The sequence below is a fragment of the Pongo pygmaeus genome, chromosome 1, assembly GCF_028885625.2.
Source record: "Pongo pygmaeus isolate AG05252 chromosome 1, NHGRI_mPonPyg2-v2.0_pri, whole genome shotgun sequence".
NCBI lineage: Eukaryota > Metazoa > Chordata > Mammalia > Primates > Hominidae > Pongo > Pongo pygmaeus.
In genome coordinates this window covers 217309991-217335395 of record NC_072373.2, presented here as the reverse complement: position 1 = coordinate 217335395, position 25405 = coordinate 217309991, and the positions used below count along the sequence as shown (strand labels likewise).

Genomic DNA, 25405 nt, shown 5'->3' with positions numbered 1-25405 from the left:
TCTTTTGCTGAATCCCAGTAGGTCCTTAGATCCCTTTAACCAGACACTAGAACAATCATTTTTACCCCAGAACTCGACTAAAATGTTTAAGTTTTTGTTTACTCCAGGTTTATTAAAAGTGACCGAAACTTTTAACAACAAATGGAACTCTTCAATGATTTCTTTTATAATGGTACAGACTTCGCCTCGGTTTGATCAGTTGTGTCCAAGTATTAGAAAAATGTAGGCCTTTTAAAAAAAACATGATACGAAATTTACATATATTAAGGAGAGGGAACTGAGACACACAGTCATACGTTCTTTTTTAGTAGGGTTCTGTGTTTTTGAGATGGTCCAAGCTGCCCCATCACTCTAGAGGCTTCCGGACTAACACTTATTGGCCAAACTTTTACATGTAGAATCTTAGTTTAGCCTTGAGATGACCTTTAAAGATCATTTTTATTAAACCCCCTCATTTCGAGCTATGGAAACAAATCAAAATTCATAGTGGAACTAAAACTCATTTACATTTTCTGTGATTCCAGGGCTCTTTTTACTCAACACATCTGTTTTGGTTTGATTGAAATAAGTTAATACATTTTAAGTGCTTAGAAAAGTGCCAGAACATGATAATACTGCTCAGTAAATATTTGCTTTTGTTGATTCTGAAGGTGGTTTCTTTAATTGAAAGGTTGGTATGTTCAGGTTTGTTTTTTCCTTATTTTGTGGACAGGGCCTGAAACAGTACAGTTTAAATCTGTAAGAATGTATTAGTTTTGTAAGTACAAAACATAACAAAAGATTCTCACTGTAGAAAATTGGAAAGTAGAGAAAAGCACAAAGAAGAAACAGAAATTGGGCATAACCTTCCCCTCTTCAGATAACCATTGTTAACGTTTGGCAGATCTTCCTGTCTCTCTTGGTGTGGGTATGTGTATTTCTTTCCTTATTTTACAATTCATTCACACATATATATATATATATTTACATTTTATACAGGATTGATAATATAGTGTATATATTGTTTGCAACCTGTCTTACCTTATGATACGGTGAGCATGTATCCATGCCACTAACTAGTCAATATTATATTTAATGGCTATTTAATATGTGGATGGGCCGTAAGTTATCAATCAAGTCCATATTGATCTGTAAGGTTTCTCAAGCCTGAGTTTTCTTTTCATTAAGATTTGTTTGAAAGTTTTTTTAAAATTTTGGGTTTTAAAGTTCTGTAATCTTTTGAGATTACAGTGAAAAATATAAATTCTGCTTTTTAGCATCTAAATATGCATTTTTCTTGCTGGTGCAGTCATAAGAAGTAACACTCAATTTCAGCTTCCTTTTTTCCGTTCTCGGCTGTGGCTGTGCAGTTATGTACATATATCTGCACATATTCTTTTGATGATTATTTTACGTTAGATGTTTATTTATTCATGGGACTGTTTCTTTAAGCAGCCTGTCTCTTTTCAAGTTCCAAACCTGATTTACAAACCCTTTTTAAGTCCTGTTAAATCATAGACTTTCCAGGATGGAAAGCACCTTAGGTTATTTACTATTTTCATGTCTTCTGAGTAGCTTTTCATGTTATTTTTAATACTCATGCAGAAAAAAAACCAAAACAGCGGACTTCTACTAGGAAACTCCATAATGGGGAGTGGAAGAGGAGGAGGTTGATGGTTGGGGGAAAATCGTCAAACTTGCATGACGATGGGTAGCTAAGGGAGTTTCCAGATGATGAGGGACATCACCTGACCGTCCTTACCACAGATAACTGCCGCCCTGTGTCTAGGGTTTCATGCTTTGTGCGCTGATCATCAGCTATACTGTCACCTATGGTTACAACATTTGGTTAGAGGCCTGGGGTGGTGGTCCATCTCTCTGTTTTTGAAGCTACAAGTTTCTAGTTAGAGCTGTAAAAACCACCTTTATGGAGTGTCTGAAAGCTGTGAACTCCGTTACTGAAAACAATACTTAGCTTCCATTAAAGCAGGGTTTCTCAACCTCTGCACTTATTGACATTTGGGTTAGATAATTCTCTGTTGTGGAGGACTATCCTGTACACTGTAGGATGTTTACTAGCATCCCTGTCCTCTATCAAGGAGATGCCAGTAGCACCTCCTTCCAGTGTGACAGCCAATAAAATCTCCAGACATTTCCAAATAGCACTTGAACCGCTGCAGTGAAGGAAGGCTCATCTAACTGTATGGTTGAATTATTGAAACAGATTATTGAATCTCTTTAAGAACTGTAAGGATAGACTAGATGGTTTACACTTTGAAGCCAAGAAATGGACTTCAGGTCTGTCCACGTTCCTTTCCACCTTTGGTTTTGTGACTTTATTGAATGGTGTTTCAGCACTTTTGCTTTGGCATCAGTTTTGTGGCATGAGGTAAAGCAATGTGAGGTATCCTGGAGATCATAAAGGAGTTTTCATGATGTGGAATCAGCATTCTTAGTATGCAGATTAAATTATGAAATTTGAATAAATTTGCATAGAGTTGATGCGTGGTAAATAATTTAAGCATATAGACCATTATGCAGAACAGCGCAGAAACAACTGTCTTCTAGAAAAGCAACTTGGTCCAGCAACCCCTTGAAGATTGATGGTAGAGGCTATGCTGTAGTTTTTCCGAAACCGGTTTTTTTTGAAAACAAACAATTTGAGGTTATGCACAGAAATGGTGAGTTTGCCCTGAGGCAATAAGGCTTACTTTTGAAGTGCTTACCTAACTTTAACTTAATACATTATAATTTAAAGCTAGTTCATTGATCTTTGTGGAAAACATGCAGCATTAATGCAGCTTTCCTCTAGGGGGAAAAGTATAAGTTGCCAAATCCTTATTTGTAATCTTTCTAAGTGTAGATAGTATTGATTGAATTTTTATTGTGGCATAAGTAATCTTTAGTCAGAATGTGTTGATAAATAAAACATGTGAAAAGAGATGTGCTTTTGGAGCTACATTTGGTAGGGGTGGTTTTCTGAATTACAGAACATCTGTATAATTTCACTGGAATGAATGCATGTGTCGCTTAAATATTCTTTCTTAAAGAGAATGCCTTCATTCCCCACCCCCACCTTCCTGAGGCCTGAATTAGAGTTATTGTGTGTAGTAAATCTGGCTCATTTGGAATGAAATATGCTTACAGTATTTTTCTTAGTACTGTATAGTATTTATTCTTAGAGTCTTGGTTCATGTCATGCCTATACTATGTTTTCATTTATTAGTCCTTTGGAACATGCAATAAAGGAGATTTTACTGAATACTTATTATTTTCCAGCCATTTTGGTGAAAAGAATATTTTGTAGCTCTTGCAATAAATCATACTCTGGGTTTTGCTTTGAAAGAGCTGAATTACTTCTTGGCACAGCTTGTCTGAAATATGTAAAGCTAAGTGCAAGTGTTAGTTTGATTATAGGGGGCAGTCTGTCTGGAAATTGGTAAAACCCACACATTTTATATGTGCTTATATGTAGTTTTACTAAGACCTATGTTAAACTCTGGTGGGATAATTCCGTGGCACTTTCACATAATTTAAATGATGCCATGTAATATTCACTAAACCCTTATATACTTCAGTATGAATCCTGTACATTGCCCAAGACCTTGTTAAGAGAATGTAAATAAATGTAAATTGGAGTATCAGTGTAAAAGTGACATTCTAAATGTTCCTCACTCTGTGAGGCTTATTTTTTAGGGACTTTGCTATAATTCTGAAAGACTTAGTTTTACAGTACATCTGAAAATAGGAGTTTTCAAAAGGATGGCTCTTGGGATAAATTTAGATTCTTAATTGTGAAGCTCTGTTACCACTTGTTAGAAGGCAGGTCAGCTCACCTGCTTGGGGAGATAAATATATGAATGCACTCTCGAGTAATTTAATGGAGCCCTACCTCAATGTACAGAATGACAGTATCATAGATCAAGAATGGAGTACGAGTGATTTTCGGCTGTGGTGGGGGTAGGTAGGTCACTTGTCCCCTGTTGTCTCTTCCTGTTTGTAAAGTGAAGACTATGATTAGTCTTTTTCATCGAGATGGTTTGAGATGAATAAAGAATAGGCAGGCAATTTGAGATACTTTAGGTTTTTCAAGAACATTAGTAACATTTTTTCTTAGATATTTCTCCTAATACCATGAGTGTTGTGAAATAACATGGCAGTTATTGTTGAGAGAAAAGCCTTCCCAGTTATCTTTTGAGTCCTTAGGCGTTTTGACCTTCCCTCCACTCTTACAGAATTTGGTGGAAGGGGCCACTATTTTTTCTAGCTCCTTCTGTGCCTTTCACAAAGCCACATCCTGCACCGTCTACCCTTCTCTGTGGATATTTTTCCGCTTGGCAATTTCCTTTCTGAGGCACCCACTTGAGACTTCTGAATCTCCATCCCCATGTTGATGGCCTGTTTGTGCTTGGACCCGTTCTTCCACTTGAGACTGATGTACTTTTCCCTGGAAGGTCGGGCATCTCCTTAGAGTCAGTAAAATGGAGCTCACTGGCCAGGCGTGGTGGCTCATGCCTGTAATCCCAGCACTTTGGGAGGCTGAGGCTGGTGGATCACGAGGTCAAGAGTTCGAGATCAGCCTGGCCAACATGGTGAAACCCCATCTCTACTAAAAATGCAAAAATTGGCCGGATGTGGTGGTGGGCATCTGTAATCCCAGCTACTTGGGAGGCTGAGGCAGAAGAATCGCTTGAACCTGGGAGGCGGAGGTTGCAGTGAGCCGAGATTGCGCCACTGCACTCCAGCTGGGAGACAGAGCGAGACTCCATCTCAAAAAAAAAAAAAAAAAAATGGAGCTCACCACCTTTTACTTAAATATTGTCCCTACTCCTGACTGCTCTGTCTTTAAAATATATTCACATCACCATTCCTGCAGTCACTCACATTCCAATTTTGGGACTCATCTTTGCCATTTCTTTTTTACCTCCTGTTCAGTTAGCTAACATTCTACCCATTCCTTCCCTCTGCAGTGTCAATCATATTTTTGTTTCAGCTCTTGACTGCAGTTCAAACCCTAATTGCCTGTTCTCTTGGATTCTGAACCGACTTGCCTGGCCCCAGTCTTTCTGGCTGCCCTTTCCTCACCTACTTTCTTATTTTTTTTCTGTCAACTTAATCTTCCTAAAATATTCAATTTTTCTTGTCGATGGTGACTTCTTAGTCCAGAACTCCTCATTGCCCATCCCAGGTGCTAAAGCTGCCTTCCTAATGGGCTGCCATGAAACCAGGCTCCTCTTACAGGTGATCATAGGCTCTGCTTCTCAGTCATTCTTCTTCCATCTTTCTCCACAGACCTTTTGGAATAGGGTGTGGAATAGGATAGTAACTCCTCACACGGTATCTGAGAACTCTACCACAAGGTCAAGTTTAGATTTAACCTGGAACTAAGAGCCCCCTAGAACTGCCCATCTGTTCTGTCCTTGCTCTGCACTGAGGCTCACTTGAGTTGCACTGTTTTACAGACTAAAGCAGACAAACATCAAAAGACAGTCTTTCGTCTTTTTTTTTTTAATCATAAATTGTTAGGCATTTATTTCTCTTTACCTTGAAACAAGAACTAATGATTTATTTTGAGGAAATATACATTTTTTTTCCAAAAAAAGCTTGTGTGTGTGTAGTTTTAAGGGTCTCTTAAACTGTAGAATAGTGTACACACTTTGCTCTGCAAACAGTAGGCATTGCCATTATTTTTAAATATTTGTGAGAAGTAGTAACATATTTAGAGAATAAATCTCAAATCTCAAATTATTTAAAATAGAAGAGTCACTTTCTACCAAAATTAAAAAAAAAACTTAATAAAATCTTCGGAGAAGACCTATAGAGTCTTGTAGTAATGTAAGTGTGCCTGACACCGTAGCAAAAGAGTTTAAGTTGTCGTTTTATCTGTTATGACTTCCAGTTTTGCTTTAGGTTGTTCACCTGTGAATTCAGGAAGCCTCCCCATCATTTATGTGCAGGTTGTATGGAAGATGAAAAGAGCTCCGAGCAGCTCCTTGTAAGAAGCCTCTGTTGCTCAGAGAGTCTTCATGTGAGACATGAAGACTTCGGTGCCAGGCCCACTACCCTGTCCGTGCTGCTGTAGCGTTCTTCCGCTTTTCAGGAAATTCACAAATCTTTTGCAGGATTCCTAGACGTCTCTTAATTTTAAAAGTAACATCTGCATTGGCAACTCCAGTGGAAAAACGGTACACAGGGGTCAACTGAGGATTCATTTTGTTTTGGGAATTGTGAAATGAGCTGTTATATGGCATCTTGCTTTAGAAATTTTGTCTGAGTTAGAAGCTTGGCATTTGAGCGTTAGTCAAGAATTGATTTAATTTTCCTTTTATAAGTTAAAGTTTTTATACATCTAATGTAGGGAAAATGTCAGAAAAGAATCTTTCATGGAAACTTCTGTTACTTTAATACTGTTTTGCAGGAGGTAATAATGGCCTTGAATCTGAAGCATAGTTCTCATCAGAGAGCAAGGACTGATTGGAAAACTCTTGTATTCTGACCTGCCCCCAGATTTTTACATTTGTATTCTTGGCAATTAGTCTTAAAAATAAGGAAAGGAAATTAACATTTTAATTCAAGAGTGCTTTGATTGGATGGAGTTACTTCATGCAGGAAAATTGACAATAATTCTTTTTTTTTTTGTACCGTTGGAGGGGAGGAATATCCTATAGTGAGAGCTAAGATAATATGTTTTAATTTCTTCAGAGAAACTGGGTAGTTTTAATAAGGGGGTTACAGGGAATTATTGTAGGAACCCTAAACAAAGCTTGAGATTTGTGATGTAATAAATTACATGTTCAGTGGAATATGACTTAGGTGTGTAAATTTAATTAAAAGTATGAGGGAGAGCATATATTAATAGCTGTCAATAACAGCAATCAATAATAAAGAATAAATAATCAGCAACTGCCATACGTTTACTTCTGAGCTGGCTCATTATTAATGGATGCTTGGAGCAGTAGCTTTTGAAAATTTCCCCTTTAATCTTTTTTTTTTTCTTCCCAAGTAAAGGAAGAGATATTCTGACAGGGAAAGAACCCTGGAATGCCACAATCTAAATGCGGATTTATAGTCCTTTCCTAGCATATCAGCAGGTCCCTTATTTGACATTTTGATATGGTGTTATTTAATTGCTCGAGGCCCATTGGAGCCGGAGGGCTGTTGACCTCAGAGCTCTATAAACTTAAATATTTCAAACAAAAGCTTGAATCAGTCTCATTTTCTCACTGGAGCTTTGCAGCTCTAAAGCCACTGAGAACAGCAGACCCTTGGTTTTTCTAATCTGTTACATGGAAACTGTGTTATTAGTATCAGATCCTCCCACCTGGAGTAAACTCGATACACTCCACTTCGCTATTTAGGTTTCTCTGCTCTATGCATTCGGGGAGTCAGGGCCTGCGATAGTTGTCTGTCGTGTTCTAGGCCTCACTGAGGAAACTGATCATTGAAATGGGAGAAATTACTGGTTTATTTGTGAACATTCTATTCTTGTATCTCTTATATATTTGTAGGTAGGGAAATTGCTGTATGTGATATACTCTGGGTTAACCGTTGTCTTTTGGTATTGGGAGAAATCCTTCGGTGGGTGAGGGGCGTGAGTGGTTTCAAGCAGAAGGAATTCATTGCCTCTGGTTCAGCAGCTTGCCACAACTTTCCTGTCTGCGCAGTCTCTCTCCACACACATAGAATCTCCTTATTCTTAAAGTATCAGGTTTGATTTTTCACTTTATTTAATTTGGTAATATAGTCTGCATTTTAATACCAAGGTTGGGGCTGTATTTTTTTAGTACGAAGCTAGATGATTACTCTTGTGAAATCGTATTATTTTAGAAAACGAAAACTGATGAATTTGCTTTTAGCAAATTCCTGGGCAGATTCAATATCTGTGCTTTTGTTTAATCTAACAAGTGGATACTACATGTTTTCATATTGACATGTGAAGTTTACAGATTTTTTTTTTTTTTTTTTTTACCCAAAGTATTTTTATTGCTATATTGGCAATGAGTTTTTTGGATGTTTTTAAGGGCCACATAAAAATAGATTCAAGGAACAAATTAAATTGAAGTCCTAGATTTAAATGTTTGGTTTAAAGAATTTTCTACAACAAACTTCAACAGATTCTAATTGTGGAGTCTTTCTGAAGAAAAAAAGTTCGCAGATTGTAATTTAGGAATTGTGTGTGGTAGTTTTCTATGACAATGAATACCTTAATAGCATTTTAAAATCAATAAAAACTGTTTTTGAGAAGTTGGCATATTTCAGACATTTTTATTATTTTTCTAGAAGTTTCAGGATTGCAAGAATCTTTTGGTCAGAGTAAGATCAGTGTTAGACGACACTACAAATCTACTCTGCTAAAAGCTGAATGATCTGTGTATTTGCTACAGTGTTTATTTGCCTTGAGAACTACTTTATGTGGTGATTAGCTTTAGAATTTTTTTATGTTGGCCATGAACTTTCTAAGCCTCCCTTCCCAAAATGGCAACTTTTTTTCTTGTGTCTAGTCCATGTTTTCATTCTGGTCTTTTAAATTTGATAAAAACATATTCTCCTACTTATTTCTGTTTTACTCTTTATCCATAAACTTCCTGAATCATAAAAGTTAAAGTTTTTTGTGATTCTTGATGTCACAATGTAGAATTTTTTGTAACTTAAAATAATTATAAAATAGTATAGGTGACCTCTATGTGTCTATTGCAAAGTTAATTATTTTCCAGTTACTCCTCCCTCGCTGCCAGAGATCTAAAGTGATCCTAAAGAAAATTGTAAAAAATAATATCAGTGATTTAGAGGTGAATGTACAAATCAAATATGTATTTTCCCAATTCTGTCCCTTCCCCCACAGATGTAAACTAATCTTAAAAAAAATCTGTTGCTCCTACTTTGTCTTTCATATAGATTTGTAGATTTTTACAAGTCCGTAAAGGGCAGATATGAAGACAGTTTAAGTGTTACACGTATTACATTAATGCTAGTTTGTGTCTTTGTTTAGATACACCTGCTTTATTTCAGAGGATTGGTAATAGAGAGTGCTGGGGCTGCAGGGCTGGTATGACCCAGGAAAAGGGCTGTCCCACATGTCTCTAGATTTTCTGGTCTCTGGACTTCCCGTGTCAGAAGACAGCAGCTTAACAGTTGTTGAGGTTGTGTTGACACTTTATGGGACTAGTATCTTAGTAATGACCCAGATTATTTTATTGTGGTTATATTGATACTGATCATTAATCATCAAATCATCTTTATGCTATTAATAAATGTTTCTAAGACCGATTTGTCTAGAACCTGAAAGCAATATCTTGAAAAGTTAAGTGCATATACTCATATTATTAAGATCTTAGATATGTAAAATAGAGATCAAGCTCTTATCTTCTAAGAGTGCATGCTCTTCTAGGACTGATAAATATTAAGGTGGGATAGAAGGGATATGTTAGACTTATTCAAGGGGTGCTGTAGAAATATTCAAGAAGGTTTGATTAGGTGTGGAAATGCAGAAAAGAAACTAAGGCATAAGCCAAGGTCAGAGAAGTCCTAGGGATTTAAAGATTTTCAGTATCTGCTGTTAGCAAAGCAGAGGCACTTAATTGTTTAGCACTTCAAAAAAGAGCATTTGGCCGGGTGCAGTGGCTCACGCCTGTAATCTCAGCACTGTGGGATGCTGAGGCGGACAGATTACGAGGTCAGGAGATTGAGACCATCCTGGCTAACACAGTGAAACCCCGTCTCTACTAAAAATACAAAAAATAGCCGGGCGTGGTGACGGGCGCCTGTAGTCCCAGCTACTCAGGAGGCTGAGGCAGGAGAATGGCCTGAACCCGGGAGGTGGAGCTTGCAGTGAGCTGAGATCACGCCACTGCGCTCCAGCCTGGGCGACAGAGCGAGACTCCGTCTCAAAAAAAAAAAAAAAAAAAAAGAGCATTTGGTAGAATTGTTAGGGTTTCAGTGATACGCTTGGAAAGATTTTTCTCTGCCTCTGCACTGCTGGATTGATCATTCCATTTCTCACATTTGATAAAACCTTGGCCTGGAGATACCATGTATAAGTTAAATGGGTGTGTAAAGACAGGACTGTTGAAGTCAACACTGAATATGAAGGTTATGTAGGATTGCCATGGCACTTCCACAGGGGTTTTGAGCAGTGCTGGAGGAATCTTAAGGAAGTTATTCCAAACATTTTTAGATGCTGTAGTTGCTTTAGAATACATTATTATCCTATTGCAGCTCGTCACATGGTTACCACATTCAGAGGTTCTCAGTTGGAAGGGCATTTGAGAATGTGTGTACGTATTTTCGATTGTCAGAATGATTGGAGGCACTGCCAGTGTTGATTGCTCAAAACAATGTTAAGTGCCCATAAGGAAAGGGACCGTCTTGCTCAAGGAGTTGGCCAGTCCAAAATGCAGAGTTCCTCTGTTGGGAGACTCCGCCCAGGTCTTACTTCTTTTCCTTTAAGACCCCTTGTTTTTGATATAGTTGAATAAATAATTAAGTTTTAAAAATAACATTTGAGAATTCACTGTCAGATTTACAGTGCTTTTGTTGTTGTACAATATTTTATGTATATAGCTTGACAATTTTGTGAGTCCAAGAGGGAGAGAGGAAAAAATGAGAGTCTGGTTTTTAGCAATTAGAATTTGGAAGTAATAGGGAGGAGGCTCTCCCCACGCAGATATATAGTGAATCTTTAAGAAAAAGATGTTATGATCTTTCTTTTCTCTGGAAAGAAATAATAAGTGCATTCTCATTTGGACAGAGAGGAAACAGGTAGTGTAGAAAGAGAAGATTATTAATTATGTAGCAATCTGAATTATATTCTAACCTTTTTTTATTAAGAAAAAGATGATAGCCTGGGCAACAAGGTGAGACTCCGTCTCTACCAAAAAAAAAAAAAAAAAAAAATAGCCAGGCATGGTGGCGCGAGCCTGTAGTCTTAGTTATTTAGGAGGCTGAGGTGGGAGGATCACTTGAGCCCAGGAGTTCGAGGCTGCAGTGAGCTATGATTGTGCCATTGCAGTCCAGCCTGGGTGACAGAGTACTACACCATCTCCAGAAAAAAAGAAAAACATGAGATTCCTTGAGATAATCAAAGAATGCAATGTTTTAAGTACTATTTTAGTTATTCAATATCAGATGTTAGGATATCTCAGTTGTCTGAATTGTGCCTATGAGCTAGCAATGACAAAAGGTGAGGAAAAGAAAAGAAGTGTTAAATAAAGAGGGAAAACATGAAAAGCAGATGGTAAGAAGAAGGCAGCATCTCAGAAAACAGCAGCTCCATCCTCCCCTGCCCTCAGGACCAAAACCTCAGTGCCATCCCAGACTTCCTTTCTTTCTTTCATGCCTAAGATCTAAAACTGCAGCACATCTTGGGTACTCGAGACCATCATGGCCAACATGGTGAAACTCCGTCTCTACTAAAAATACAAAAATATTGGCTGGGCGTGGTGGCGCGTGCCTGTACTACTAGCTACCCAGGAGGCTGAGGCAAGAGAATTGCTTGAACCCGGGAGGTGGAGGCTGCAGTGAGCCAAGATCACACCATTGCACTCTAGCCTGGTGACAGAGCGAGACTCTGTCTCAAAAAAAAAAAAAGAAAGCATATCTATCCATCCATCCGTCCGTCTGTCCGTCCAGGATCCAGTTACTTTTCACATGTCTTGTACTGGCTGAGCCATGCCCCCATTGTCTCTTGGTTAGACTGGGTATCAGCCTCCGACATCACCTCTTCATGCGCCCCTCACCAACTGTGCACCAGCCACAACAGCATCCTGGCTCCCTCTCCGCTTCCCCAGGCTGCAGCCTTGTGAGGCTTCTCGCTTTTGCTTCCACCTCCACCTCCATATAACATTTCTCCCCATACTTTCTTGGTTTGAAGCTCGTCCCTTTCCTGGCTTTTATGTAGACCGCTCCTTCTGAGTCCTTCTCTGACCACATTGTTGAATTTGCACACGTAGAGGTAGAGACAGAGATTGTAGTAACTATCTCCCTCTCCGTAACTCTTTATTTTTTTCTAAAGCACTTTCATTTTCTGGCATGCCACATATTTTACTTATGTATTTACTGTGACTGTCTTCCCCAGAAGGGCAGCGATCTTCCTCCTTTCCGCTGCTCAAGGGCAGTGCTTGACACATAGTGGGTGCTCATGGGGAGGCAGGAGTAAAAAATTGGTGAAATGTAGTTAAGACGCATTAGCAGAAACCAAAATTATGAGACCTTGACCGAATTATCTTAAGCTATTGTTAATTGAGGATGCTAGTGCTGTGCTTATTTTGGTGAAGGGGACCTGAGCTGGTTCACTGAAGGCAGCACAGTGCCTGCTAATCCTTGGAAGAAGCTTCATAAATGATAGTGATGATGATGATACCGATGATTCTTGTGAGAGGGAAAAGGCAAACAAAGGGAAATGGTAAAGCATTATAGCTCTTTCCAAACATCTTTTATTAAAACATTTGCATTTTACCGCGAATGTTTTTTGTTCTGTTCCTCAAAGAGAACTCCCCTGAGCCAGTGTTAATAAATCTACCTATAAAAGCTTTGTCAGAGGACACGTGAAACCCCTAACATCTTATTCACCTGGGGGAATAAGGTGTCACGCAGGGCTACCACGTGGAACTGGATAGTAGTCAGTAGGCATTTCTGATCGAGGGTCAGGTGTGCACATCTGAGGGATCATTAACCTCATCACTGTTTAATACCAAAATATACATTTTTTTTTTTTTTTTTTTGAGACGGAGTCTTGCTCTGTCGCCCAGGCTGGAGTGCAGTGGCGCGATCTCGGCTCACTGCAAGCTCTGCCTCCCGGGTTCACGCCATTCTCCTGCCTCAGCTGCCCGAGTAGCTGGGACTACAGGCGCCCGCCATGACACCTGGCTAATTTTTTGTATTTTTTAGTAGAGACGGGGTTTCCCTGTGTTAGCTAGGATGGTCTCGATCTCCTGACCTCGTGATCCGCCTGCCTTGGCCTCCCAAAGTGCTGGGATTACAGGCGTGAGCTACTGCGCCCAGCCCAAAATATACATTTTTAACTTGATAACAATCTTACGTCTTAGAGAAGAGGGTTGATTATGTTCAATATATGATGTTTACTAAGGCAGGACATGTAAATATAGATGAGAAAGATGCTCAGTATTAAAATTTAAAGGAATGGACTTCATGGTTTAACTTGCAATTCTCTGGCTTTTTTTTTTTTTTTCCTCCGAGTACTTGCTTACCAAGAGTTTATATTGGTTTGGCTAGCAGTGAGCTGTCTAACAAGATGCAATCTCATGGAATACATCCTTATGCCAATTATGAATAAAAGTAGTTCAGACGGCCAGGCCCTAACTTAAATACAGTGCCTTTGGTGGTTAAGGGTGATCAGGTGAGTGGTTAAATAGATCAAGAAAAGGAAAGAAAAATCCAACTACCTTATTAAAAAACAAGGGTAAAATGTCAAAACAGTGGGTAGGCAGTAGGAAGAATGTCACTAAATTATGTATTCTTTGGGTTATTAACAATTAGAACATAACGTTACAATGTAAGCAGAGGCTTGTGGGTCAAGGAAGGAAAGATAAGTTATAAGCAAGTGCATAAAGAAATAGGAGAATTATGCCTAATGGTGTGTGTATGTAAACGTGGGAAATGTTTAGAACCTTACAGTGGAAGTTCTACTTAAAGTGTCATGATTTAATATATTATGAATTACATCAAATGACTCTTAAGGCATACGTTGCAGAAAGGACCATTTTCAGAGATTATTATTTAGAAACAAGTATGTCACATGCATTTACAAGAAATAATTTTGTCTTCTTATTTTACTATGCTGTGAATACATGGAACATGGGTTTTTAAAGGGACAATGTAGCTGTTTCCCAACATCTTTTATTAAAACATTTGCATGTTACTGCCAGTTTTTTGTTCTTTTCCTCAGAGAGAACTCCCGGTGGCCAATGTTAGTAAATTCAACTTTCTAATTCAGGAACTTGAAAAACAGAATAATGTAATGGGGTCTAATGGTGTTTATGTTCAACACAGTATTGGTAAAAGAAAAAGAAAGACACTTATATTGCATAATAAGGTACTCAATAATGCTTTGTATTTCTATTAACAAAGCTAATTTATTTCTTCTTAGGAATGATGCAGTTCCAAAGCAAAGATTTGATGTCATCCTAATGAGTCTGCTTTCAGTTGTAGAGTACAGTGAAGCCCTAGTAAAGAGTAGTAAGAAATCTATTTTACTGGAGATAATAAATCTGACAAGGAAGCTCTCAGCATAGATTGAAGTTGATTTGGCATAGAGTTGCTTTATAAATAGCCCTTTGAGCAAACTCTACAGTTATGTATGTGGTTTTAAATCCCTGTAAATTTTTAGGCAGGTACATATTACAATTGTCTGTTTTTCTTTTTAGGGTTCATGTAATCAAAGAAGTTTCTTTGTTGTGTGTATCTTTACAGAACACAACAGGAATTGAAAATGAATCAGGTGAGTTTAAAAATCAGAATTTATACAAATACATGACCTAGATGTTAGACCAGCTCTTGATTTTTACAAGATAGTAGCACACACATTCATTTCTCCTGGATTCTCATTTTTGTTTCTTAATACCATTAATTAGTTCATTGCGTTCATACCGTGCATTTGTTCGTGCAGTGGAATATGCATTGTTTGGGCGTGGGTTGGCGTTTCTGTGGTTCCCTGAGGAGAGGACTCATTCTTAGGGATTTTCATTAAGACTTTCTTTTTGACCTCTCCCTTGCCACACTCTAGTGTGAGTTTTTTGTGTGTGTTTGTTTTGAAGCTTATTAAGCTTTCATTTTTAGCATTTTTTATTTTGTGACTATTTGTTGGTTGAAAAGAGAGGATTAAAAGTTATTTATAGAGACTGCAAATGATCAAAGAAGAAACTTTAAGCATTTGTCCTTGAAAAACCTGTTCTCAGAATAAAAAACAAGAGGGCAGATATTGAAATGTAAGATGTGTTTCTCTTTACAGGAGGTGTGGGATTACCTGGTGATTAAATTATTCTGCTATGGATATTTTCATAGCTTCAAGGGTGTTCTGATAAGTAGAGCCAGTTATATGGATCTAATAATATATTCTAGAGGAGGATTCTTATTTTCTGGTTTCAATATCATCTCACTTGTAGTTATAGAAATACGTGGGTGTCAGAAATGTTTTCTTTTTAAAATCTTCATAAGCACTTATTTTTAAAATATGAAGGACAAAACCCAAAATATGAAGTATGTAATTTTTTTTTTAGTCCTTAGCATAAAACTCTCAGACTTGAAAACATTTTGTATCCCTCATCAACTGAAACTTTAGACACCTTTTTATCATGTACAGGTGATTCTAACTAGAGATCACAAGTTCAATTTAATTAGCTGGGCCAAGTTTAATACATTCAGTCGTGTGCTGCATTGAGAGATGTGAAATTTTTGGATTCTTTTGATTTCTTTTCATTACTTTCTTTATCAGAAATGTTTACTTTAATGCAGAGGACATATATCATAAAAAACGAATCTGGCGAACACATGGGGCACATGCTTTCTATTATTTTAAAACTTGCAGATTTATTGACATGCTTTTGAAGGCAAATTATTTTTGAAGTGGTGAGGTGGGGGAGGGAAAAGAGAACAGAGTGGATTTTCACAGTCATCGTCCATCAAAGTTATACTCATATATATTTCATAGATTTCATTAATTTTCCTATTTTAAGATTGATTCTTAATACGAACCTGGTCACCCAAAGGAGCTCGGTTCTCTGCGGTCTAGGAACTGTTTTGTTGGAGGAGTCTTGATCCTGCGTTAGAATGGTTGTGAGTTCTTCCAAAGTGGAATCTAAATGTTGATATTGTTCTTGTTGCATCGCTGTTCAGAAATCATTTATTTGATATGTCTACACCTTTAACCTTAGGATTAATTATGCCTTAATTCTTGTACAGTATTAGGCTTGTAATATTTCTAGTGTATTGGACTTGACACTTATATTTCAATTATATCAAACTTGTGTTTAAAAAAGTCTGCATGCCAGTCAAAAAATGGTAGCAATAACTACTACTTTTTTTTTTTTTTGGCTCTTTTACAATTTCATTTTGCTTTTGACAAGTTTTAATATCAGATCTGCAGAAGACCGCCTTTGATCCCAAATGCCAAGTATCAGTGGAAAAGTGTCCTCTTATGTTTCTAGTGGTTAACACATTTCTGATTTGGGTGTAATTTAAATGGTCTGGTAGTAATGAAACTTTTATTTGGATTATAAAAATTGCCCACTTTTTATGAGTAAAATTTTTAGCATCTTTTGTTATATTTTCATTATTAGAAGAATATTAGTTATATGCTATTTAGACCTGATTGTTACGGCATAAAATCTATCAGTGTTTTTCAACAATCACCCCAGTAATTCTTCAGGGTTAAGACTTATTTCAGGATAATTTACAGTTTTCCCTTCTCATATTTATTGCTGTCATTTTCAGACAGTGAAAATGAGCAGTAAATGCTTGAAAAACTGAAAAATAACTCTACACAACAAAATTCAGATATAAAAAAGTTTGAACTTGAAGAAGATTGACTTATAAATAAAATCCTGATGGTTATTTTAGGGTGAGGTTATTCTCCCCGGGAACGGATCAGCATTGCTTTGATGGGTTTAGTTGTCAGTTCTGTTTCTTATGATGGGTATGGTCTCGAAGACAATAGCATAGAATAATTTGTTGATATATGCCTGACAGTTGAGTTTCAGGGACTGCAGGATCCTCGTCATGGGCATATCATATTGTTTGTTATTGATTCCTTTAGAAGAAGCAATAGAGTCCACAGCCTGCCAGTATTTTCAGCACTGACTACTGAGGCTACATTCTGAACTGTTGCGCTCACTTGTATCAGTGTGTTCCAAGTCGGTCCTAGTGTGATAGCTCCCTCTGAGCCCAGCTCTCACAAAGCTCCCCGACCTACATATTCTTTGCTTTCTTTCTCTTCCTTTCTGTTCTTCACTCAAAACTCACCCCTGTCTTAATATCTCTTAACCTCTCAATTAGAGCCCAGCTTGCTTTGCATGTGAGTCTTCGATCCTTCCACTTGAGCCCATGCCTGGGTGGCAGCGAGAGCAGTAGTCATTGTGCCTCCTCCCCTGGCTCTCCATGCTCCCTTCTCTCCATTCTCAGATCGTAGGTATCCTACTTGCTTCGTTAACATTCCACACCCATCCTGATACTTAACTTTTGAGATATTCCACTGTTTTCCTTCTTATTTTCCTAGACTTATCTAGGAATGGCTTTATCTCAGGAATGGTTCCATTATCTCAGTTGTCCCTAACATTTATTCATTCCTTCCCTCATTCATCGTGCACAGACTGTATCCCCGCATGTTATGGGTTCTGCAGTGAACTAGGTGGGCAAGGGCTCTGCCAGTAACATACTCCAAGAGGGAGACAGTTAAAAAGCAGGAAGACAAGCAAGGTAATTTCAGATAGTGAAAACTGCTGTGAAGACAATTAAACAAGATCTTGTTATAAAGGATGATGGGTAGAGGTGAAAGGAGGTCTTTGGATTACATGGTCAGAGAAGGCTACTCTGTGGAGGTGATTGCTAGTAGAACTGAAACTTAGGTAATAACCAGGAACCAGATAGACACATGAAGATCTGGAAAAAGAAAATTCCAGGCAGAGTGAACACACAGTAGTACAAAGGCCCTGGAATGGAAATGAGCTTGGTAGTTCACAGAACAGAGAGCAAGCCATGGTCTGGAGCGTGGCCCTATCAGGGGCTCTGGGATAAGAGGACATTGGTGTGAGAGGCAAGGTTTGTAGGGCCTTTAGGGCTATGGGACAGTGACACAAGCTGATTTTCATTTTTAGGATGTCCTCCCCACTGTGCTACAGAGACTGGATTGTAAGGGAGCAAGAGTGTGGTGATAATGTGCGTTCACTACTGAGATTAACAGCATGGTTTAGGACAGTTTCTTCAGTTGGACAACTTAATGGACCTGACAGCTTTTTGAAAGAGGGTCCTTTTTTGTATTTCAGAACTAATTTGACTCTTGTTCTTTTTCAAAAATGGTGTATAAGCATTTCTTGGTTTGTGTTTTCATCTGTTTATTGTTTATAGCAGTCCTGCTCATTTCTTAACCAAATATAATTTAATGCCATTTCAGTAAACTGAAGCTTGTTTGATTTTTTTTCCCATTGTTTGTTGCAGCATAGTAGTTTAGATTCTTGTTTGCAAATCTATACAAAGGTGGGTTCATAGAATTTTAGCGATTTTAATATGGCATGATTCTAAGCTGTTTTTTGCTTGTAACAGTTACTTTGGTGATTATTATTAGTCTATCATAGCAATAATATATATTTTAGTATGAATATACTATGAATTGTTCTTAATATTAAGGAAAATTGGTCTAATCTATTGCGTCATATATTGCTGTCACCTAGTTAGTTTTGATCAAGTCAGTATTTGAAACTAGGTACTTGAATTAAATAGATTAAACTGATATAATAATTGCTGATAATTCTCTGGGCAAAGCATGTAAAAGGAGTTACTTATATAAATTTAAATGAGACACTAATAAAATTTGCTTATTCTTATATATTTTTAAAAATAAAAACATTAGTATGTGTTGATCATGTAAGATGGTACATGCAGCTTTATGTAACAGCAGCCAATGCCAATGTTATGCTGTAGAGCAGAGTTACCTTGCTAATTACAGTCAACATATGTCTAAAGAGTATGGACAGAAGGGCTGGGTAGGGAGAATGGAGGAGGTTGGTTCTGTGGTTCACTCACGTACCTGGAGCAGACCTGAGGAGGGTGGAGTAAATGGTCAAAGAAGTGTGGGCTCAGCTCCGGGGTCGCCAGAAGGACAGAGTAGACTTTGCCAGTGAGGTGGGGAACCTTTGGAGGGTTTTGAGGAGAGGGCTGTTAGAGTTGAGTTAAAAAATTCTTAATAAGTACAAATAATGAAACTGTTCTACAGGGCAGAATCAGGACTTGGTTACTGGTTGAAAATAATAATAATAAAAAATAATAACTTACCGTGTTTCGTATATGTCAGGCACTAGCCTAAGTGCTTTCCATTCAGTAAGTCATTTACTATTGACTGCAACCACATGGGGTGGGCACCATTACTATCCCTATTTAACAGATAAGAAAGTGAACACAATCGAAAATATTTTCTTAGTCCATTAAAGTTTCATTTTAACATGATTTAAAGATGAGAATTTAGGATTTATTGACCTGTTTAGTCATTTGACTTTAAAAATCAACTTTGAGGTATAATCTGCATACAGTAAAAGGTAACTGTTTTAACTATATAGTACAAGTTTCACACCCATGTAACTATCACCGCTGTTGAGTCATAGGACATGTCCGTTACCCCAAAAAGTTCTTTTCTACTGCTCTGAAGTTAGTCTTTCCCTGCCCAAGGTCACTACTGATCGGCTTTTTGTTCCTACACATTGGTTTTTCCTATTCTGGGGTTTCATAGGAGTGGAATACATATAGTCCTTGCCCTTTGGTGTTTGTCTCGTTTTGGTCTTTATACTGTTTCTGAGATTCAGCCATGTTGTTGTATGTATCAGTAGTTCATTTCTTTACAGGAGCTGTTTTATGGGAGACCATCTGACCATCTAGATATGTCTGTTCATAATCTTAATTCCAAAGAGTTAGCGAAATCTTGGGATGGCTTTCCATCTCTCATCTTAGTTAGCTCTCTCCCTTTTTTCTAATTCTAAAAATATATATGATATAAAAAGTTGAAACCACTTTCACTGTTTTATCATATTATTAATATAGAAGTATATTTTTTATAGATAATTATAAATATGAATCTGATTTTTTCACTTTAAAAAAAGACTTCTAAGTAAGGTGGTTGCTATCTGTTTTGACTTAAACCTCAATTAATAAATGTGTAGTTTAGGAAATTAGCATGTTGAATGAATAGTGGTAGCACTTGAAATCTCATTTTGAATCATGTATTCTACCAGATAAATTAGCAAATTTTAGAAAATCTGGGATCTTGTCTTTCTGAATGAAAATATTATTTGTGAAATTCAAAAAAAAATTAACAACCTGAATAGCATTTCCTTAAGTCACTGGAACGAGCTTGTGGCAAGAAGCCTTTCCTCTTAGGTTAGGATAGTAACACTTTGGCAGAGAAAAAAGCCGTGGGACTGTTTTTCTCTGCCTCTCCTTTGATGCCCTCTAACTCACTCTCCTTGGTCAGTTCTGGCAATGTCATTCCAGCTGTGTGACCTTGGGCAAGTCCTTGGCTTATTTGTGTTCGCTTTCTTATCTGTTAAATGGGGACAGTAATGGTGCCCACCCCATGTGATTGCAGTCAATAGTAAATGAGTTTCTGGATGTAAAACCCTTAGGCTAGTGCCTGACATATAGGAAACACCGTAAGTTATTATTTATTACTGTTATTTTTCAGCCGGTAACCATGTCCTGATTCTGTCCTGTAAAATAGTTTAATTACTATTACTGCTTGAATTCAGACCCAAACATACCTTCTCTGGGCTATTACAGAAAGCTCCTGATTGATTTCCTCGCCAACAGTTTTCCTCCCTACGGGACCATTCTCCATAGGCCTTACAGGACACGCAGCTCACTCTCTGGGAAATCAGAAAAGCCAGCGGTCGTTGCAAGTTGTTGGGAATGTTTTCGTGGAGGAGCTGGGATTTGAACTTGACCTGGAAGGATGTGGAGGATATTGATCATCAGAAGAATTGAGGGCCAGGTGAAAGCCTAAATTGAGAAAGGCCCAGAGTAGCAAGGGGACTTAATGTGGTGAGGGTAGGAGGGGCCAGAGGGTGTGCCAGGAACCCAGATGCCTGTAGGGACCAGGGATGACCTGTAAGAGTAAAATGGGGATTTTTCTGTGATTTCTTCCAACAGAATTTTTTTTTTTTTTTAATCCATGGGTAGACCGAACAAACCCCATGTGAGATGAAAGGCTGTAGCCCACAGTTTGTTGCTTTGGGTGAAGATAGCTTGAGAAGTTAAAACTCAGTCTCACCAGTAACAGCCTCAGTGGGAGGCAGTAGAAAGCTCCTCCTGCTTACCAACTCCCTGTCCCCACCCTCACCCATTCCCATTCTGTATTAGAATCTTCTGGACAAGAGGAGGGGATGAGCCCTCAGGTGTTTTATTTTCTTTGCTTCTCTTGAACGTTGACAGTCTCTAAAGCCAGCAGACCAACTACTAGATTTTATTTAGAAAGTTTAAAAAGCGTTTTGAATCAGATACTTTGTAGATTGCTTATTCAAGAAGACAAAAGGTTCAGAGAAGTTGAATGTAGAGTAGCCTAGAAGCCAGAAAGCCTCACCCCATCTCGTCACTCTCCTGCCCAAACCCTCTTGTGTCATCCCACCACCCTCTGAATTGAGTCCAGCTCTGCCCTGCCTTGGTTTTTTTTGCATGTTCCAGTGGTGGCTGCCTCTGCTTTCTTCCCAGCTCTACTCTGGTGCAGCCGCGGTGGCCTCTTTTTATTCCTGAACAGCCCAGGCCCCTTCTCTCCTCGGCATGTTTGCCTGGACTGCTCAGTTCTTAATACATGACTCATTTTCATCTCTCAAGTCCAAGTCCCTGTGTGACATCTTCTCTGAGAGGCCTCCCCCTGCCATCCTAACTAAAGCACTGCATTGTCCCCTCCTCATCTCTCTTACATTACTCTTTAGGTCACTGAGACGTTGAACACCGCTAGTCTGCCACATTAGCTTGGGGCACAGGTGGGCAGGACCTGCCCCTTCTCTTGGTTGCTGCGTTCCCCAGGTAGTGCTGCTCCAGCACACGGACACTTGCTGCTAATATGTGCAGGATGATTGGAGATTCCTGAGTAACTTCAGGTTGGAAGATGTCAGTGGCAATGGGAACTGGAGAAAGGGATTGGACGTGACAGATTTTGAAGGATCAGCAGCAGGGTTTGGCTCTGTTGACCACCCTCACTTCCCGGAGTCTTCCCCAGCTTTGGCGATGCCATGTGCTTGGTGCCTCTTTGGCTCTGCGATGACTTCTAGGACTGGGACTCATTTGCTGTGCTTTTTCTTCCGTTTCATTCTTTGATAAGGGCATTCTGAGGGCTTTGTTTTCGGCTGTTCTCTCCTTCTCTGCTTTCCATCGAGGACTCTCATCCACTTCCATGGACTCCATGGCCAGCTGGGGCCGTACTGCTCTTACAGCCATCTCTCTGTGCCCAGACCTCTGGGCAGTTGATTGCCAGGCATTTGTTTGCCCGTTCGCAGTGACCACTGCTCTGAGCTGGGCACTCTGTGCCAGGCTGTATCGAGGCGAGTAAGCAGAGCCTGCCTGTCTACAGCCCTAAACTTGTCTCTCTGGAGAGAGGCAACCAGGAAGGGCTTTCACAATACACAGGGCACACTGTTGCAAGTTGTGGAGAGTGTTGTAACTGAGCCATAGGGGAAATCCTACTAGGTTAGAATAGTGGGGACTGGCTTCTAGGAGGCTAAAGTGTTCTCTGGGTAGAGCCCAGGCCTGGAATACAAATGCAAATTGGCCCCTTTTGGTAACCTCACCTTGCTGGGGTCTCAGCTTCACCACCCTGTGGTTTAAAGTATTGGGAACTTTCTTCTGCTTTTTTCTCCATTTCCTGCAGGAGCCCAAACGGGCATTGACAGTAAGTTGTTGTGTTTAATACTCTGAAGCCATTGCAATTTATCTCAGTTTATTCTGGTATATTTTGCTTTTTCTCCTTTAGAGATTGGCAGTGAAACCCTTCAAATGAAAAAGACTCTTGTGCCTGTTTGGGGAAAGCAAACGTCACAGCCATGTTTTGTCCCCAACTTTGCATACTTGACACTGCTCACTCTCTTTTCACATGTACATTGATGTAGAAAGTTATAGAAATTCCTTTTCATGGCTTTTTTTTTTTTTTTGAGACAGTCTCACTCTGTCCCCAGGCTGGAGTACAGTGGCACGATCTTGGCTCACTGCAACCTCCGCCTCCTGGGTTCAAGCAATTCTCCTGCCTCAGCCTCCCGAGTAGCTGAGACTACAGGCACGCACCACCATACTCAGCTAATTTTTGTATTTTTAGTAGAGACGGGGTTTCACCATGTTGGCCAGGATGGTCTCAATCTCCTGACCTCGTGATCCACCCATCTCGACCTCCCAAAGTTCATGGCTTATTTTTAAGGGAAAATATATAAAACAAAGTATGGAAGAAAAAGATATTGCAGGGCATAGAGGGAGAAAAAGGAAGGAGGAGGAAGAGGGGAGAAAGCTTACAGTTGTAACGCTTGTAGTTTTTAATGTTAACAGTTGTACTCAGGAAGTGGGGGAGGTGCCCAGGAAGGGGAGAAGGTAGGACATGAATGTTTGGATTAAGGCCCCCTGCCTCCCTCCACTCTTGCAGGTTTGGTCTCTAGGAGTCGGTCCTGTCTTCTTCTCAGTCCTGAGAGGGGAGGTATGATGGAAGACTGGAGGCGGTCTTAGTGCAGCAGCAGCTTGAGCTTTTTGATGATGTTTGTTGTATCTATGGATGTTTACCATATTGGAAATTATAACAAATTATTTTGAAACAGTTATAGATCCACATGAAGTTATAAGAATAGCATAGAGAGTCCTATGTACTCTGTTTATTTTTGAGAAGGAGTCTTGCTCTATCCCCCGGGCTGGAGTGCAGTGGCATAACCTCAGCTCACTGCAACTTCTGCCTCCCGGGTTCAAATGATTCTCCTGCCTCAGCCTCCTGAGTAGCTGGGATTACAGGCGCGCGCCACCACGCCTGGCTAGTTTTTGTTTTTTTAGTAGAGATAGGTTTTTACCATGTTGGCCAGGCTGGTCTCAAACTCCTGACCTCAAGTGATCTGCCTGCCTCGGCCTCCCAAAGTGCTGGGATTACAGGCATGAGCCACTGCACCCAGCCCAAGTCCTGTGTACTCTTTACCCAGCCTTTTCTAGCAGTAACATCTTACAAAGCTTTAGTACAATATGAAAGCTAGGAAATTGATTTGGTATAATAATGCTAGTTAGACTACAGGCCTTACTCATAAATCAGAAAAATTTAAAACATAAGATTAAGCAATCACACATTTCATAAGCCACCAGAATGATGACATTTTCACACATGATAGCCTCCAGAAAACTCCACTCTACACACCTGAGAGTGAAAAAGGCAGACAACATCTTAGTGTTGTTATAGCAATAGTTCTGACCTTGTGGGCCCCAGAAAGGGAATTCTCAGGTGTCCACGGACTGTGAGGTATGAGACCCCACTGGGTTGGTGGTTAGAATGTAGACTCTGGAATCTGTCTGGATTTTATCTTGGCTCCACTACTTCAAAACTATGTAGCTTGGGAAAGTTACTCAGCAGGGCTGCTCTGTGGCATAGTATTTGAGAATCCAGACCCTGAAGCGAGATTGTCTGGATTGAAATTACCTAGCTCTGCCACCTGCTGGCTGTGACTATGGGGAGAGTTTAGTTTCATCGGTAACATGGAGCTCATAGAAGTGCCTATAGCAATTGGTAGTGTGCAGATTAAATGAGGTGATAAGTGCTTAGAATTGTCTGACACATCTCGAACGCTCCGTCTGTATTAGTTGTGATTGTTACTGTTGTGATGATTAAATGAGGTAATGCGTGTAAAGTGCTTAGCACAGATCTTGGCCCAGAGGATGGAATAAATGTTATACTCCCTAAGCTCCTCACCCCGTCCAGCAGAGGAAATGTATCAGGAAAGCAGCAGAAGGGCCCTTCAGAGGCTCCCCAGCAAGGTCAAAACTCGTGAATCAAAATCTCTCCAAAGTTTCTTGTCTCAGGTAGCAGGAACAGAGAAGTTCTTCCTCTAGCCAGTGGGCTTCATGAGGAGGGGGTCCTTGATCCTTACCACCTAGCATGGTGCTAGCTCAGAGCAGACACTCAGGGAGTATGTGTTAATGACTGACGGATGGGCTGAATGAAGGAGAGAGGATTTGGCGATTAATTGGGGGAAGAGAAGCGAGTAGTGACTTTCTTTGAGTTTGAGGTAGGAAGTTGGAAACATCGGATTAATGAGATCAATTAATAGTTAATAACTAAATGACATTAAATTGACTGAAATTTAACATGTTAAGTTTAATACATACTGTTCCAGATCTGTTCATTGATACATGTTTACAGACTGTACTTCATTAAGCAGTCAAATAATGAGTCCTCATTGAGGTCAGCTAATAGGGAAGCAGAGAAGTCCTTTAGCTTCTTTCGTATCACAGTGATCAGTGTTAAAAACCCATGAGACAGGAACATACTTCTATTCAGGGGCAGCAAGGACGGGGCGTACTGGGAGACACCAGCAGCTGGGGTGCCTTGCAGAGCTTGCGATCTGCTCTCTGCTCTCTGCTTGATGACTTCTACTCTGCTTATTCTGGGTAGATGAGCGAATGGCGATGAGTGTTTCTCAGAGGCCTTACCCCTGCCTGCCCCTCCTGCCTCAGTTCTAGCTGCTTCTCCTACCTTCTCTGC

At 39.4% G+C, this 25405-nt stretch overlaps 1 protein-coding gene across 7 annotated transcripts in view; it reads left to right on the top strand.

Annotated features, from left to right (window-relative positions):
• PRDM2 (PR/SET domain 2) overlaps positions 1 to 25405 on the top strand; it is a 126455-nt gene that overhangs the window by 2588 nt on the left and 98462 nt on the right. For 3 of the 7 annotated variants that reach the window (XM_054437854.2, XM_063659547.1, XM_063659550.1), the window contains exon 2: positions 14361 to 14434. The exons of the other annotated variants lie outside the window; for them this stretch is intronic. In XM_054437854.2, the coding sequence (XP_054293829.1) occupies positions 14426 to 14434 (9 nt within the window). In that variant the 5' untranslated portion in view covers positions 14361 to 14425. The remainder of the gene's footprint in view (positions 1 to 14360; positions 14435 to 25405) is intronic. 7 annotated transcript variants of the gene reach the window in all.